At 46.2% G+C, this 19,016-nt stretch overlaps 1 protein-coding gene across 1 annotated transcript in view; it reads right to left on the bottom strand.

Moving 5' to 3' along the window:
- Window positions 1–468: 468 nt before the first annotated feature.
- The window catches only part of SLC19A2 (solute carrier family 19 member 2), a 73,595-nt gene continuing 55,047 nt past the window's right edge, over window positions 469–19,016 (bottom strand). Inside the window, exon 5 of the mRNA XM_056558189.1 lies at window positions 469–608. Coding sequence (XP_056414164.1) covers window positions 491–608 — 118 coding nt within the window. The 3' untranslated portion in view covers window positions 469–490. The remainder of the gene's footprint in view (window positions 609–19,016) is intronic.

Here is a 19,016-nt window from a genome sequence, read left to right as displayed (position 1 = left end):
TAGGCGTGGCTTGGGGTTTTCAAAGCCCTGCTACTGCCAATCCTATCCTTTCCTTTTAGTGCTGGGATCGCTGTGTAGTAAGACACAGCACATGCGCCCCTCCCTTCCTCTAGCACTGCACCTGCGCAGTGAGTGCATAGGCAGCGGGAGCTCTGTCAATGCAGGGCGGGGGCGCACGCACGTCAGGAGGGGCGCATGCTCTACACAGCAATCCCAGCGCTGAAAGGAGAGGATAGGCGAGGCAGCGTCTGTGCCAGACTGCTGGATAAATGTATTTTATAAGTTATAAAAGAAAGAGGAAAACCCATAAAGGTATGGTTACACTCAGGTTATGGACATCTGTAACAACATTGTAGTAGTCTGGAGGGGTAAAATCCCATGACAGTTGTGGTTTGAAGGAATAGTCCGGTCTTATTCCATCCTGCCCGGGCTGCAAAAAAAAAGTGAAAATAAACTTTCACTTATCTTCTTACGTTCCCCTGGAGCTCCGCTAAATCCGCTGATCGGTCGGCCGGGCTGTCTTCTTCCTACTTCTCTTAGCCCGGAACATCACACGGTGCTTCAGCCTATCATCGGCCACAGCGATGTCCCGGACTATTCTTTTAAGTCTAAAAAAAAACAGCAATTTTTTAAGGCAACTTTCATACATTTTTTAGCCAGAGTTTTGCATTTGGGCTATTTTGGGGAGCATTATTTTGGCAAAATCAATAGCCCCATAAATGTCTGATTTGTATTGATATGTTTTTGCAACATTTACATCCCAAATTACTCACCCTACAGCCATAAAAATCATCCTTTCCAAACCACCTTCTAAGACCCATAACATTTTTATTTTCACCCTTGTATAGGGACTTTTTTATTTTTTTATTTTTTTTGGTGGGGTGGGGAGAGAACTTTTTATTGGCATACACCTTTACCATATGTAACCCCCTGGTATTATTGATGTATCATCTTGCCTTACCAGAAGTTTCCAGTAGAAGCATCAATACATGATCTGACCAGTGACTAACTGGGGAGGTGGAGTTTTTCTGGACATGTGCTTTGCAGCCATTTTGGGGATTGTTTTAGTCCAGCAAAGAGAGAGAACACAAAGTAAGAAGCTTACTAGGATGCAGTGGCGTTGCGACCCGGGTGCGGGGGGTGCGGCCCGCACCGGGTGACACCAACCTAATGGGGTGACACCAAGACGCTCCGCAGCACCCACACCCCCTATGTGCCCGACCGGCCTCCCATCCGTCAGCACCCCCCTCCCCCTCCTGTGCTGTGTGCGCGGTGCGCCCGTCTATTAGCAACCCCCCCCCCCCTTTCAGTGCGCCCGTCCGTCATCATGCCCCCCCCTCTCACCTTCACCAGTACTGTGCCCGGCCTCCGCTCCCACGTCTGCGCCGGCCTGACGTCATACCGCATGGCCGCGCAGGGGGACGTCAGTTACGTCACTCGCATTGCGCCCGGTGAGAAGGATCGCTGCGCTGGATAGGTGAGTGTGTGTGTCTGTCTCTATCTATGTTTGTGTGTGTGACTCTGTGTGTGTGTGTGAGAGGCTGTGTGTGTGACTCTGTGTGTGTGACTGTGTGTGTTTGTGTGACTCTCTGAGTGTGTGTGTGACTCTGTGTGTGACTCTGTGTATTTGTGTGACTGTGTGTGTGTGTGTGTGTGACTGTGTGTGTGTGTGACTGTGTGACTCTGTGTGTCTGTCTGTGAGTGTGTGTCTCTCTGACTGTGTGTGTTTGTGTGTGTGTCTCTCTGTGTTGTGTTGTATGTTTTTTTTTTGTGTGTGTGTGTGGGGGGGGGGGGGGAGACTTTGACGCATTGTGGGGAACCTGCAAGGGAACCTGCGGCCTAATGTGGGGAGTCTATGCTACCTAATGTGGGGAGTCTATGCTACCTAATGTGCGGAGTATATGCTACCTAATGTGCGGAGTCTATGATACTTAATGTGCGGAGTCTATGCTACCTAATGTGGGGGGTCTATGCTAGCTAATGTGGGGAATCTGTGCTACCGAATGTGGGGAAACTGCTACCTAATGTGGGGAATCTGTGCTACCTAATATGGGGAAATTGCTACCTAATGTGGGGTAACTGGTACCTACCTAATGTGGGGAAACTGGTACCAAATGTGGGGAATCTATGCTGCCTAATGTGGGGAAAAGATGCTACCTAATGTGGGGAAACTGCTACCTACCTAATGTGGGGGAACTGCTGCCTACCTAATGCTCCCCCCCCCTGGCAGTAGCACCCTCATCATCCGCCAGCAACTACCCCCCCCCCCCCCCAGCGGCACCTCCATCAGCAGATCCTGATGGTGGATGATGGCGGTGCTCCTGCCAGGAGGATGATCCTGCCGATGGATGATGGGGGTGATACTGCCAGGGGGGATGGCCAGTAGCACCCTCATCATCCTTCAGCAAACCCCCCCCCCAGTAGTAGCACCCCGTTCATCCACTAGCAACACCACCAATACCCCCCTCCCGTGGTAATAGCATCAGCTAACGGATGTTGAGGGGTGTTACTGCGGTTGTGGTATTATATTCAGAGGGTGCACTGTATGGCAACGTTATATTCAGAGGGCGCAGTTTGTGGTAGTGTTATATTCAGAAGGCACAGTGGGTGGTAGTATTATATTCAGAGGGCGCAGTTTGTGGTAGTGTTATATTCAGAGGGCACAGTGGGTGGTAGTATTATATTCAGAGGGCGCAGTTTGTGGTAGTATTATTAGAGATGAGTGAACTTACAGTAAATTCGATTCGTCACGAACTTGTCGGCTCAGCAGTTGATGACTTATCCTGCGTAAATTAGTTCAGCCTTCAGGTGCTCCGGTGGGCTGGAAAAGGTGGATACATTCATAGGAAAGATTCTCCTAGGACAATATCCACCTTTTCCAGCCCACAGGAGCACCTGAAAGCTGAACTAATTTATGCAGGAAAAGCCATCAACTGCCAAGCCGAGAAGTTTGTGACGAGTTGAATTTACTGTAGTTTGCTCATCTCTAAGTATTATATTCAGAGGGCGCAGTGGGTGGTAGTAATATATTCAGAGTGTACAGTATGTGTTGGTATTATATTCAGAGGGTACAGTATGTGGCAGATTTATATTCAGAGGGCACAGTATATGGTAGTATTATATTCAGAGGGTACAGTATGTGATGGTATTATATTCAGAATGTACAGTGTGTGGTATTATTATATTCAGTGGGTATGGTGTATGGAAGGTTTATAATCAGAGTATAGTGTATAGTAGTATTATATTTAGAGGATACAGTGTCTGGCAGGTTTATAATAATAATTGTTTTCATATAGAGGATGAGAATGCGCTGACATAGTGAGGAGACGTCTGGGCGTCACATTCTACAGACAGAAGTTTTAGCTGGACCAGGCGGTATGTACCATCTGAATTAGATAAGGGAAGACTATAGAGAAGACGTCACTGATACCATTGTACATTCTCCTCTCTGTGTCCTATCAGAGCTGTAGTCGCTTGTCAGTTCTACAGTTATGGTCAGTGAAACTACAACTCCCAGCATAACCTCACCACTGCATAAAGGGGTACTCTACTGGAAAACATTTTTTTTATCAACTGGTGCTACAAAGTTAAACAGATTTGTAAATTACTTCTATTTAAAAATCTTAATCCTTCCAGTACTTATTAGCTGCTGTATAAGCGATTCACAGGAAGTTATTTTCTTTTTTAATTTATTTTCTGTCTGACCACAGTGCTCTGTGCTGACACCTCTGTCCATGTCAAGAACTGTCCATAGTAGGAGCAAATCCCCATAGCAAACCTATCCTGCTCTGGACAGTTCCTGACATGGACAGAGGTTTCAGCAAATAGCACTGTGGTCAGATTGGAAAGAACTACGCAACTTCCTGTGGAGCATACACCAGCTTATAAGTACTGTAAGTATTAAGATTTTAAATAGAAGTAATTTAAAAATCTGTTTAACTTTCTGGCACCAGTTGATATAAAAGTAAATGTTTTCCAGTGGAGTACCCCCTTAAGTAATTCTGGGAGCTGTATATTTAAATGGTGAAAACTTCTTTAACACTTTCCCATTCTGTGGCAACTGGTATATCTGATTATTATACTGGAATTTCTCACAATGCGCTACAACAGTGGTGTCTGTCACAACAGGCTAAAAACTTACTGGGGGGAGGGGGGAGGTATGGGGGTGACACCATTTTCTACCGCACCGGGTGACACCAACCCTAGCAACGCCACTGCTAGGATGTGTCCCAAGAGTACTGCAGCAGGTGAGAAGAATCTTCTGGTGAGTTGAAGAGATCCAGAACTGGTTACACTACAACCTGTGTGAGCAGTAGTAGAAACTACAGCTGGACTGACCCGATCACAGCTGGTGCAGGGGTAAGCCTGAAGCCCTTCTTCTTTGTCCCACAACAGGATACCCTGTATTCATACACAGATTAAAGGCCTTGAGATCCAGTTGTGGGCATTTTAAGAGTTCAGCCTACTCTGGGTGACACTGTGGAGAAGGACTGTGTATGGGCCCCATCCAGGGGCGTTGCTAGGTCTCCAAAAGACCTGGGGCTAGAGCCCATATGCAGCCACGCCATTAACCACACCCCCAGCCACGCCCCTATTCTCCTACTACTGTACACAACACCACACTCATATGCTACCAACATTCCATTCATGGTTTAAAGAGCAGTGCCTTTCCATAGAGAATGCATTAAAGAAGAAGTCTCGTGCCCCCCCGCAATCATACACAGGGTGGCACGTCACAATCCCATATATCTCTATGGGAGAGCCGTTCGGCTATCTTTATGGGAGAGCCGTTTCACTATCTTTGGCTCTCCTATAGAGATATATGGAGTGGGCGTGGAGACCCCTGAGCTGGGTCTTAGTACAGACGATCGTGGGGGCCATAGCGCTCGAACCCCCCACGATAAATTTTTCTGTATTGATCGGGCATGAGACTTCTTTTTTAAGCACTGATCCACTCTTCATTTCTGGGGACATTTCTCCTCCATTTTGGTGATCAGTGCGGTTCCAGCAGTCAGACCATACCGATCACCTAGTTATCCACTATTCTGTGGATAGGGGATTATTTCAAATTGTGGGCATACCTCTTACAGCAATAATGTTATCAGCCTGTCACCGGAGTTTAGGTCTTCCTATACTGACAGACTGACAACAAACACAATTATTACCACCGCAGACCATATACAGTATGTGACTGAGGAATATGGAAACCTAACTGTTGCCCACCTTTACCATATATAAATTAAATAAATGTAATATGCAGAAAGACAATAAAGCAAGAGAGTCATTTGCTTCTGTGTTTTTTATTTTATTTAAATTAAAACTGGCAACAAAATGCAAAAGATTTCTATGAACACTGGTCTTGCACATTTGCATAAGTTAACCCCTTAAGGACCAGGACAATTTTATTTTTGCATTCTCATTTTTTCCTCCTCGCCTTTTAAAAATCATAACTCTTTTATATTTCCATCCACAGACCCATATGAGGTCTTGTTTTTTGGGTCAACAATTTTACTTTGTAATGACATCAATTATTTTAACATAAAATATACGGCGCAACCCAAGAAATATTATTTATGTGTGAAAATTGAAAAGAAAACCACAATTTTTCATGATATACACTTTATGGATGAAAAGTACATGTTTTCTTTATTCTGTGGGTCAATATGATTAAAATGATACCCATGATATATGCTTGTCACGTACCGGCAGGACTGGTAGTGAATCCTCTAGACCAGAGTGGTGATGGCGCAGGTTGTACTGGAGGACCGGTGCTAAGTAGTTACTGGTCTTCACCAGAGCCCGCCGCAACTCGACCTCTCTGGCAGCTGATATGGTGTGGCACACAGGGAGTAGGCAGGAGCGTAGTCGGACGTAGCAGAGGTCAGGGCAGGCGGCAAAGGTTCGAGGGCGAGTAGTAGGTAGCAAGGGGTTCGGCAACAGGCAAGGCAATATAACACTGTAGGGAACGCTTTCTCAAAGGCACAAGGGCACAAAGATCTGGCAAGGGCAGGAAGGGGCAGGTTAACATTTATTGCGAAGTGGCCAAAGGTCAGGGACCAGCGCACCAATCAAAGGCGCGCTGGCCCTTTAAATTTACAGAAGGCGGCGCCCGCGCCCTAGAGAGCGGGGCCGCGCGCGCTGGGAGGCAGAGGCTGACGGCGCAGGGAGCGGGGAGCCAGGTAAGACAGACAGGGACGCGGCGCGTGAGCGGGGATCAGCCGCCACGGCAGCCGCGTCCCTGACACAAGGGAACCCGTGCTCCCGGTCAGCACGTCTGACCGGGAGGAGCTGGGATCCCGAGCAGGGAGGCCAGGTGAGCGGGCGCTCTGGTCCGAGAGAGAGGACAGGAGCGCACTCTGTGACAGTACCCCCCACCCCCCTTAGGTCTCCCCCTCTTCTTGGTGCCCAGAAAACTGAAGGATGAGACTGCGGTCCAAGATGTTCTCCTCAGGCTCCCAAGACCTCTCCTCAGGACCGCAGCCCTCCCAATCAACCATAAAAAAATCTTCTCCCCCGAGAGATCCTGGTCGCATAGATTTTGACAGAAAAAATATCTTAGGTATCGGCAACAGGGGTGGGAGAAAAAAGCTTGGGAGAGAAACGGTTAAAGACAGCAGGTTTAAGAAGGGAGACATGGAAAGAGTTATGGATATGGAGGGAGGGAGGAAGATGAAGCTGGTAAGAGACCTGATTGATCCGACTCTTGATTTTATAGGGTCCCAAGTAACGAGGGCCCAACTTGTAACTTGGGACCCTAAATCTGATGTATTTAGAGGAGAGCCAAACCTTGTCACCTGGGCGAAATTCCGGAGGAGCTCCGCGTCTCTTGTCGGCTTGGACCTTCATACGAGCGGAAGCCTTGAGGAGAGCAGCGTGAGTTTCACGCCAGACGGTGGAAAAGTCCAGTACAAGACTGTCAACAGCAGGTACAGAAGAAGGAGTGGGATACTGCGGCAGAGGTGGAAGAGGATGACGGCCAAAAACTACAAAGAAAGGGCCTTGTTAGAAGCTGAGGATTGTTTGTAGTTGTAGGAGAACTCCGCCCAGGGAAGTAGATCCACCCAATTGTCATGGTGAGAGGATACAAAATGGCGCAGATAGTCGCCCAAAATTTGGTTCACCCGTTCTACCTGGTCGTTGGACTGAGGGTGGTACGAAGAAGAAAAAGTCCAATTTGATCCCGAGCTGACCACAAAGAGCCCTCCAGAATTTGGAGACAAATTGTACCCCACAATCCGAGACAATATGTTTGGGTAGGCCATGGAGACGAAAGATGTGTTGGAATAATTGTTTGGCTAACATGGGTGCTGAGGGTAGACCGGGCAGGGGTACAAAGTGAGCCATTTTGGAGAAGCGATCTACCACGACCCAAATAACGGACATGCCATGGGAGGAGGGAAGATCTTTAACAAAGTCCATAGCGATGTGAGACTAGGGAACTTCAGGAACAGGTAGAGGCAAGAGGAGACCCGCTGGTTTCTGACGAGGCGATTTATCCCAGGCACAAATCATACAGGTCTGGACGAAGTCCAAGACATCTTTCTCCAGAGAAGGCCACCAGTACCTTTGGGAAATTAGTTGGAGAGATTTTTGTACCCCGGGATGACCAGCAAAAAGGGAAGCGTGGCCCCACTTGAGAATTTGCAGCCGCTGACGTGGAGGTACGTAGGATTTGCCCGGAGAAAGAAGGCGCAGGTCCACGGGAGCGAAGATAATAAGGCATTCTGGTGGCATGATATATTGGGATGTTAATTCGTTGCCCACCACATCAGAAGAGCGAGAAAGAGCATCTGCCCTAATGTTCTTACAAGCAGGACGGAAATTAATTTAAAAAATTAAAACGGGCGAAGAACAAAGACCAACGAGCCTGACGGGGATATAGTCTCTGGGCAGACTGGAGATAAGCCAGGTTCTTGTGGTCCGTGAAGATGTTCACAGGATGTGTGGCGCCCTCGAGTAAATGTCTCCATTCCTCCAGTGCCAACTTAATGGCCAGCAGTTCTCTGTCTCCAATGGAGTAATTTCTCTCCGCGGGAGAGAATGTTTTAGAAAAGAAGCCACAAGTTACTGTCTTGCCCCCGGAAGAATTTTGGGTGAGGAGGACAGCTCCGGCTCCCACAGAGGAGGCATCCACTTCGAGAGAGAAGGACTTGGTGGAATCTGGCCGAGAGAGAACGGGTGCTGTGGCAAAGGCGGCTTTCAGTGTCTGGAAGGCTTCTTCAGCTTGGGAAGGCCAAGATTTGGGGTTAGCTCCTTTTCTTGTTAAAGCCACAATAGGAGCCACCAGAGTGGAATAATGAGGGATAAATTGCCTGTAGTAATTAGTAAAGCTCGGAGACCAGAGGGGCGTGGCCAATCCAGAACCGCGGAAAGCTTGGCTGGATCCATTTGAAGTCCTTGGGCTGAGATAATGTATCCCAGGAAAAGCAGGGAGGACCGTTCAAACAGACATTTTTCAAGTTTGGTGTATAAGCGATTTCTCCTAAGACAAGTGAGAACTTGTTGCACATGGACCAGTTGTTGGTCCAAATTGGAGGAAAAGATGAGGATGGCATTCAAATATACGACCACGCAGGTATGAAGTAGGTCCCTGAAGATGTCGTTGACAAATTCCTGGAAGATGGCAGGCGCATTACAAAGGCCGAAGGGCATCACCAGATACTCAAAGTGCCAGTCCCTTGTGTTAAAGGCGGTCTTCCACTCATCTCCCTCACGGATGCGGATCAAATTAAAGGCCCCTCGAAGGTCCAATTTGGTGAAGATCTTTGCCCCTCGGAGACGGTCAAATCAGAGATTAGGGGCAGAGGGTAGCAGTTCTTGATGGTAATTTTATTAAGTCCTCTGTAGTCAATGCAGGGACGGAGAGAACCGTCCTTCTTGGTCACGAAGAAGAAACCGGCTCCAGCAGGGGAAGAAGACTTTCTAATGAATCCTCTCTGCAGGTTCTCACGTATATAGTCGGACATGGCAAGAGTCTCAGGAGGTGAGAGAGGATAAATTCTGCCCCAAGGTGGAGTCGAACCGGGCATCAGGTCGATCGGACAGTCATAGGGTCTGTGAGAAGGAAGGACCTTTATCTCACTGTTGAGGCCCTTCTTGAAGGTGGCACAAAGGGCTTCATTGTTCCAGTTCAGTTCAGAGGCCAGGGTGCGGAACTGAATAGCATAGACACCCACGGAAGAAACTCCTTGGGTCAAGTTAAGTAAGGCAGTCTCTGCGGAGGTAACCCGGGCAGGCTCCTCAAAAACTCTTGGCAGAAGTTCTGGACGGAAGAGGTGGCTGGATCTGCGTGGTCCCATAGTGGAGTAGCCCAGGCCAGGGCCTTCCCGGACAATAAACTGAGAATAAAGGCTACCTTGGCTCGCTCAGAAGGAAACTGGTCAGACAGCAGCTCGAGGTGCAGAGAGCACTGCGACAGGAACCCACGGCACTGCTTCGGCTTTCTGTCATATTTATCAGGCAGGGACAAACGGATCCTGGAACCAGTGGCAACTGTAGGCGGAGGTGTAGCAGCAGGTGCAGACGGAGGAGCTGGCTGTTGCTGAGAAGGCAGGAGCTGCTGCATCATAGCAGTCAACTGGGCCAGCTGTTGACCCTGCTGGGCCAAAATGGTGGTAAGGTCCGCTAGGCTTGGCAGGGGAACATCAGCGGGATCCATGGCCGGATCTTACTGTCACGTACCGGCAGGACTGGTAGTGGATCCTCTAGACCAGAGAGGCGATGGTGCGGGTTGTACTGGAGGACCGGTTCTAAGTAGTTACTGGTCTTCACCAGAGCCCGCCGCAAAGCGGGATGGATTTGCTGCGGCAGTAACTACCAGGTCGTATCCCCCAGTAACAACTCAACCTCTCTGGCAGCTGTTATGGCGTGGCACACAGGGAGTAGGCAGGAGCGCAGTCAGACGAAGCAGAGGTCAAGGCAGGCGGCAAAGGTTCGAGGGCGAGTAGTAGGTAGCAACGGGTTCGGCAACAGGCAAGGCAATATAACACAGTAGGGAACGCTTTCTCAAATGCACAAGGGCACAAAGATCCGGCAAGGGCAAGAAAGGGCAGGTAACATTTATTGGGAAGTGGCCAGAGGTCAGGGACCAACGCACCAATCAAAGGCAGGCTGGCCCTTTAAATTTACAGAAGGCAGCGCGCGCACCCTAGAGACCGGGGCAGCTCGCGCCTGGAGGCAGAGACTGATGGCGCAGGGAGCGGGGAGCCAGGTAAGACAGACAGGGACGCGGCGCGTGAGCGGGGACCAGCCGCCATGGCAGCCGTGTCCCCGACACAAGGGAACCCGTGCTCCCGGTCAGCGCGTCTGACCGGGAGGCGCCGGGATCCCGAGCAGGGAGGCAGGGGGAGCAGGCGCTCCAGTCCAAGAGAGGGGACCGGAGCGCACGCTGTTACAATGCTTTTCTATACAGTGGGGATCAAAAGTTTGGGTACCCCAGGTAAAAATTTGTATTAATGTGCATAAAGAAGCCAAGGAAAGATGGAAAAATCTCCAAAGGGCATCAAATTACAGATTAGACATTCTTATAATATGTCAACAAAAGTTAGATTTTCTTTCCACCATTTACACTTTCAAAATAACAGAAAACAAAAAAAATGGCGTCTGCAAAAGTTTGGGCACCCTGCAGAGTTAATATCTTGTACTGCCCCCTTTGGCAAGTATCACAGCTTGTAAACGCTTATTGTAGCCAGCCAAGAGTCTTTCAATTCTTGTTTGAGGTATCTTTGCCCATTCTTCCTTACAAAAGTCTTCCAGTTTTTTGAGATTTCTGGGCTGTCTGTCACGCACTGCTATTTTAAGGTCTATCCATAGATTTTCAATTATGTTGAGGTCAGGAGATTGTAAAGCCCATGGCAAAACCGTCTCTTGATGTAATCCCCCGTGGATTTCAAGGTGTGTTTAGGATCATTATCCATTTGTAGAAGCCATCCTCTCTTTAACTTCAGCTTTTTCTCAGATGGTATCAAGTTAGCATCCAAAATTTGCTGAAATGTTATTGAATCCATTTTTCCTTCTACTCGTGAGATGTTCCCTGTGCCACTGGCTGCAATACAATCCCAAAGCATGATTGATCCACCCCCATGCTTAACAGTTGGACAGAGGTTCTTTTCATTAAATTCTGTTCCCCTTCTCCAAATGTACCTTTTCTCATTCCGGCAAAAAAGTTCAATTTTAAGCTCATCGGTCCACAGAATTTGTTTCCAAAATGCATCAGGCTTGTCTATATGTTCATTTGCAAAGTTCAAATGCTGATTTTTGTGAGGACGTAGAAGAGGTTTTCTTCTGATTACTCTTCCATGAAGACCATATTTGTACAAGTATCTCTTTATAGTGGAATAGTGTACCACAACTCCAGTGTCTGCCAGATCTTTCTGGAGGCATTGTGCAGTCAAACGTGGATTTTGAATTGTTTTTCTCACAATCCTGCAAGTTGTTCTTTCTAATATTTTTCTTGGTCTTCCAGATCTTGCTTTAACTTCCACTGTTCCTGATGACTGCCATTTCTTAATTACATTCCGAACAGAGGATATTGACATCTGAAAACGTTTTGCTATCTTCTTATAGCCTTCTCCAGCTTTGTGAGCGTCAACTATTTTCAGTTTCAGATTTCTAGACAACTGCTTAGAAGAACCCATGGTGCTGATTGTTGGGGCAAGGTCAGATTAGTCTGGGCATTTAAAACCTTTGAGATTGACATCACCTGGTCTTCCCAGATGATGATTGAGAACAATCCAGGACACTGGCAGGTCTCAGCTTTGCAAAGGGGGCAGTGCATGCTATAAATTCTGCAGGGTGCCCAAACTTTTGCAGACGCCATATTTTTGTTTTCTGTTATTTTGAAAGTGTAAATGATGGAAATAAAATCTAACTTTTGTTGAAATATTATAAGAATGTCTAATCTGTAATTTGATGCCTTTTGGAGATTTTTCCATTTTTCCTTGGCTTCTTTATGCACATTAATACAAATTTTTACCTGGGGTGCCCAGTGGGTCCCCACTGTAGGACCAATGGACACCATGGAAACTGCTGGCACCGGAGGGGCCACAGGGGCAGGTTGTGGTTTTTGCAGTTGCGGCTGCTGCTGCTGCTGGGAGGAGAGGAGTTGCTGCATCATAGCAGATAGCTGATTCAACTGTTGCGCCCGTTGCTCTAACTGCTGAGACTGTTGAGCCACGATGGTGGGGAAGTCAGCAACGTTCGGCAGAGGCCCCTCGGCGGGATCCATGGCCGGACCTTACTGTAACGGCAGGATTAGTGGATCCGCTGTACCACTGTGGGAGATGATGAAAGTCGTACCAGGGAGCTGAGTTATGGAGCCGCTGGTCTTCACCAGAGCCTGCCGCAAAGCGGGATGGACTTGCTTTGACAGGCGAACTCCCAGGTCGCTACCCCTGATGCGATTTGCCCACAGTGGTGGCCGAGATAAGGCATGGTACAGAATCGTGAGGCAGATTCGGAAACAGGGACTGGCAGATAGTACCTTGCCGCCAGCCCTGACATAAGGTCTGGAAGCAAAGCAAAAGGTACTGGTACACGGTAAGGCTAAACTACTTGAAAACGCTTTCTCTAAGGCAACAGGTCACAAGGGGAAGTGGCAGAGTTCAAGGGGAAGTGAGGAAATCATATAGGGTCAGTGCCCGACAGAAACCAATTAGCGATAGGTTGTCCCTTTAAATTTCAGAGAGCCAGCGCGCACGTGCCCTAGGAAGCGGGTACACACACGCCGGCAGTGAGAGAGTGTGGAGGAGGCCAGAACACGGCAGGGTGATTGTCCACCGACCTGGAGAGTGCGACCGCAGCCAGACAAGCGAGCTGCGGTGCTGTCTATGCCGGCAACAGTATGGGAATGCGGGTTAGGAGCACGCCTGCGGCCAGCATGTCTGGTCACTGAGCAACTCATTACAGGCTGTTTACCGTCTGCTACTATCCGATAGATCCGGATGGATCAGTGATAACCCTTTAGATGATCAATGCCAGTCACTGCATCAATAGAAAATTTTCAAATTCCGAGGGACTTATGGAACCCTGGCAATGTTTATGATCCCACGCAATGAATGATGTAAACATAAAAAAAAAATACCAAACACCAAAATTGCTTCTGCATTATAGTGGTGGGATGGTACACATTATTTGGCCAAAAGGTATGCTAAAAACCTCTATTTTCTAGATAGCAGTGATGTAAAACATGTTATACTACACAAATATCTTACTGAAAGCCATCATTTTCTTGTTTGCAACTATAACAATACATATCTGAACTAATAAAAGGTGTTGCAATTTTCTCTTCAGCTTTTCCTCAAAAATGTTGTGAAAATTGTTCTGCTGTAAGTGAGCATTACAAAAGAATTGTTACACATAGCAGCATGGCTCATCATCCCATACACTGGATGACTGGTGCTCACTAGAAGTATCTTAACTTCCTCATTTGAGGTCATGTTGGCTAAACACGCCTTACATTTTTTGCTCAATACTTGCAAAAACGCTTGACAGAATTGTGACAGGTGTTCCAAATAAAGCAAAAGACAGTGAAGGAAATATATGATCGCATGCAAGTAGCTTAAAGGGGTACTCTGATGGAAAACAATTATTTTTTAAATCAACTGGTGACAAAAAGTTGAACAGATTTGTAAATTACTTCTATTTAAAAATCTTAATCCTTCCAGTACTTATCAACTGCTGTATACTACAGAGGAAGTTCTTTTCTGTTAGAATTTCTTTTCTGTCTGACCACAGTGCTCTCTGCTGCCTCCTCTGTCCAGGTCAGGAACTGTCCAAAGCAGGATAGGTTTGCTTTGGGGATTTGCTCCTAGTCTTGACAGTTCCTGACACGGACAGAGGTGTCAGCAGAAAGCATTGTGGTCAGACAGAAAAGAAATTCAAACAGAAAAGAACTTCCTCTGCTAGTATACAGCAGCTGATAAGTACTGGAATGATTAATATTTTTAATTAGAAGTAATTTACAGATCTAAATTTATTTTTAAAAAGAATGGCTCAGCTCACAACAAAAGGACCGAGGCAATTAAAGCTATAGCCGGACTCCCCCCCCCCCCCCCCCCCCGGCAACAAAGTAGCAATAATTTGAAATAATAGCTTATGCCTCCAGGACCTCACCACGTATGGTGCATAATGTGTGGGTGTGGGTGGAAATGATTTAAGATATAACAACGCTACTAATATAAATTGTTTTAATTAAATGTAAAATATACAATAAATTAACACATTTAGCTGGCACTAACTTGTGATATTCCCACTGGGCCCTAGTGGGGTATCATATAAAAATAGAATAAAATTAAATAGAAATAAAAAATAATAATAAATAATGTCCTGTGTGACAGTGTTCCAATAGGTCCGTTTGTCCGCAAACTTAGTAGATCAATAGAAGTCCAATTTTTATGAATGGATGAACTTGTAAAAAAAGTCAATGAATGGACTTGTAACAAAAAGATACAAATGATGTTAAAGTATCTCTCACCACTGCTTCTGGCGGCTCGGTGGTTCTTTGTTGTATATCACAGCCTTGTACTTATCTTGTGCCTCGATGGGGGGGGGGGGCACGCTGCGGTCTCCCTTAGAACCTTGATGGCAGGGGGGCGCAGTTGATGTTCCGTGCCACTGGCTCCGATGGCAGGGGAGCGTGGAGCGGTGTTCAGGGCTGCAGACCGTGCTTGCTTCCCGGCTGTCTGTAGATGGAATAGTACTGACACTCCGGCAAGAGTGACAGTCAGCACGGGAGCGTTAGGTCTGGCGGCAATGGAGCTCTCGGGAGCGGTGGACAGTTCGGGGATGGTGTCCCACGTGGAGACCCAAGCCGTGGAAAGTATAGGCTGGGAAGATGATCCAAGGTATGACTGCCGCCAGGCAGGGCGGAATGTGGCTGAATTAACTCTTCTATTGACAAAGTCTGTAGGTTAGCGGACAGGACACTGGTACAGGATGTGTGAACGGTGCCAGACACCTAGACGCGTTTCGGGGTGCTAGGAATTATAGTCCTCCGACCCCTTCCTCAGTAACAATGTGTTTAATAGACTATTAAACACATTTTTACTGAGGAATGGGTCGGAGGACTATAATTCCCAGCACCCCGAAACGCGTCTAGGTGTCTGGCACCGTTCACACATCCTGTACCAGTGTCCTCTCCGCTAACCTACAGACTTTGGCAATAGAAGAGTTAATTCAGCCACATTCCGCCTTGCCTGGCGGCAATCATACCTTGGATCATCTTCCCAGCCTATACTTCCCACGGCTTGGGTCTCCACGTGGGACGCCATCCCCGAACTGTCCACCGCTCCCGAGCGCTCCATTGCCGCCAGACCTAACGCTCCCGTGCTGACTGACACTCTTGCCGGAGTGTCAGTACTATTCCATCTACAGACAGCCGGGAAGCGAGCACGGTCTGCAGCCCTGAACACCGCTCCACGCTCCCCTGCCATCGGAGCCAGCGGCACGGAACATCAACTGTGCCCCCCTGCCATCAGGGTTCTAAGGGAGACGGGAGACCGCAGCGTGCCCCCCCCCCCCCAAGGGGGCACAAGATAAGTACAAGACTGTGATATACAACAAAGAACCACCGAGCCGCCAGAAGCAGTGGTGAGAGACACTTTAACATCATTTGTATCTTTTTGTCCATTCATTGACTTTTTTTACAAGTTCATCCATTCATAAAAATTGGACTTCTATTGATCTACTAAGTTTGCGGACAAACGAACCTATTTGAACACTGTCGCACAGGACATTATTTATTATTATTTTTTTATTTCTATTTAATTTTATTCTATTTTTATATGATACCCCACTAGGGCCCAGTGGGAATATCACAAGTTAGTGCCAGCTAAATGTGTTAATTTATTGTATATTTTACATTTAATTAAAACAATTTATATTAGTAGCGCTGTTACATCTTAAATTATTTCCACCCACACCATTATGCACCATACGTGGTGAGGTCCTAGAGGCATAAGCTATTATTTCAAATTAATTTACAAATCTGTTTAACTTTTTGGCACCAGTTGAGTAAAAGTGTTTTTTTTTCCATTGGATTACCCCTTTAACAAAAGCTATATAATGAAGTTAAAGCATTCATTCACATTGGTCCGACATGTCCAACCCCCCCCCTTATGATCAGAAAAACAGAAACTTGAAGGGGCTATGTGGTGTCACATAACCAGAACAGATTTTTTTCAACTGAAAATAAACAATAACGGTTTCTATTGAATGACAACAAGCAGAGGTGTTGATGTCTGTGTGAAATTGCTACAGAAAGAATGTTAGAAAATGTAATAGCTTCTCATCATACAAAAAATGACATTTATTTATGAAACAGGAATTCCCTTTTAACCGAGGCATTGCTTTATAATATATGTTCTTCTATGTTCTGATACTGCTGCACAGACCTGCTCAATAATGGAGGAAAGAGTGCAGTGGCTCTGTGTCTCACATTGAAAATGTAGTCCAAATTTATGCAAATAGTTATGCTAATATCGGCACTTCCAGACTGGACACTGATACCCCTCCCTTCATTTAGGTGAGATATAATTGCGCATGCGCACTCTGCAAATTTCATTACAAATTTTTGCATGAAAAAGAGAATATGCGAATTTCGCGAACATAGGACGAATATTCGTCCATATATTCGCGAAATATCGCAAATTCGAATATGGACCCTGCCGCTCATCACTAAACACTATATATCATTCTGCTCAGCTCCTCCTGCTCTTTAACATGATGTCTACAGATTGGACTACATTTTCAATGTGACATGTTCCCTCTAAATAGGAACTATCACTTGTCTAAAAGTTTGATCGGGCACCCTAAGCGAGACTGACTTACAATGGAAATCTATAGAAATGTCTCGGTCAGATGCACATTTGTCCCTGCTCCAATTGGTCGGAGTCTGAAAACTCAGAACCAAGCAGATCAAAACTTTTGATATGGGCAGGCACACTTTAAATTGACAGGTACACTTTAATCTTGACATGTAAATGAGAGAAAAATAGATTTTGGTAGGATGAGCTGATCCAAATGTGTATGGGGCTCCTGATTAGACATAAGCGAATTTTTGAAAAATGTGTTGCGGCAAATTTTTATTATTAATGTATTTTAACAATGTGTTTAATAAAGTGTGAGTGTTTCACTTTTTGTCTCTATTTTTTTACATTTCTTAGGTAGTACTACTACTCCCAGCATGGAAAAGGCTGTTCCATGATGGGAGTAGGAGTACCTGTGCTAATAGACAGATCATCTCGGGTGTCACTCCTGACACCCGCTGCGAACGTCCTGTATAATGTATAGATGCGGGCGGCTTTCTCGCATCTAGATAGGACGATCGCATCGGGTGTCAGGTGTGACACCCGCTGTGATCTGTCCTTAACTGCAGGTACTACTGCTCCCAACATGGAGCACACTCTGCTCCATGCTGGGAGTTGTTGTACCTGCATTAATAGACAGATCGCAGCGGGTGTCACTTCTGACACCCGATACGATCGTCCTGTATAATGTATAGATGCGGGCGTCCGGCCGCTCTTCTCTGGTCCCACTGTAGTATGAGTATATGCCGTATATATACCTATTATTCATATTTCCCGCAGAGAGCTGTGATTGGCTTTGATCATCTGGCCAATCACAGCTCTCTGCGGGAAATATGAATAAGTGATCACTGGCCGGCCAGAGTATAGTGCAGTGATGAGAGCGCAGGAGAAAGCTGCTCCATCTCTGCAATAGAAAGCACAATCGCATTGGGTGTCAGGAATGACACCCAGGGCGATCTGTCTATTAGTACAGGTACTATAGCTCCCATCATGCTGAGAGTAGTACTACTACCTAAAAACACAATATTAAAATACATTACTAATAAAATAAAAATGTATCATAAAAAATATATTATTTTTAGATTTCAATGGCCCCTTTTTACCTTTTTATTGTTGTCGGCTACATTTTTAGGTCCCTGCCCGCCCACATAAATTGATCCCTGTTTAACCCCTTAACGACCAAGGACATAAATTTACGTCCTTGGCCGGCTCCCGCGATATAACATCATGCGGTGACCCCGCATCATATCGGGTCGGTCCCTGCATGTATCTGATGCCGGGACCCGGGGCTAATAGCGCACGGCAGCGATCGTGGTGCCGCGCGCTATTAACCCTTTAGACGCGGCGTTCAAAATTGAATGCCGCGTCTAAACCGAAAGTGAAAGCTGCCCAGCTGCTCAGCGGGGCTGATCAGGACTACCGCAGTGAAAATGCGGTGTCCCGATCAGCTGGGACACGAGCGGAGGTCCTCTTACCTGCCACCGGCGTGTCCCCTCGGCGATTGATTGCTCCAAGCCTGAGATTCAGGCTTGAGCAATCAACCGCCGATAACCCTGATCACTGCAAAGCTATGGCTTTGCATTGAAACAGGGTATAAGATCAGTGTGTGCACTGTTATAGGTCCCTATGGGAGCTATAACACTGCAAAAAAAAAGTGTAAAACAAAAGTTAATAAATGTGATTTAACCCTTTCCTTTTTTTTCATATTTTAAACATATTTTATTTTTTATTACAAATTTCACATAATTAACATACTTAATAGTAATAATAACATAATACAAAATTACATAATTACCCAAACCACCCTTCCCCACCCCCTGTCGGAGAAAAAAAAGAAAAGAAAAACATTATATAAATAGGTCAGAGAAATGCATAGTTGTCTTTTCTTAATAAAAGTTCAAATCACCCCCCTTTTCCCATAAAAAAAAAACAACCATGTAAATAGAAATAAATATAAACATATGTGGTATCGCCACGTGCGTAAATGTCCGAACTATAAAAATATATCATTAATTAAACCACACGGTCAATGGTGTACGCGTAAAAAAAAATTCCAAAGTCCAAAATAACGTATTTTTGGTCACTTTTTATATCATGAAAAAATGAATAAAAAGTGATCAAAAAGTCCGATCAATACAAAAAACGGTACCGCTAAAATCTTCAGATCACGGCGCAAAAACCGCCTCATCTGTGGAAAGATAAAAAAGTTAT

Source organism: Hyla sarda, chromosome 2, assembly GCF_029499605.1.
Source record: "Hyla sarda isolate aHylSar1 chromosome 2, aHylSar1.hap1, whole genome shotgun sequence".
Lineage (NCBI taxonomy): Eukaryota > Metazoa > Chordata > Amphibia > Anura > Hylidae > Hyla > Hyla sarda.
The sequence above is the reverse complement of the archived record's forward strand: the minus strand, read 5'-3'. Positions and strand labels throughout refer to the sequence as shown.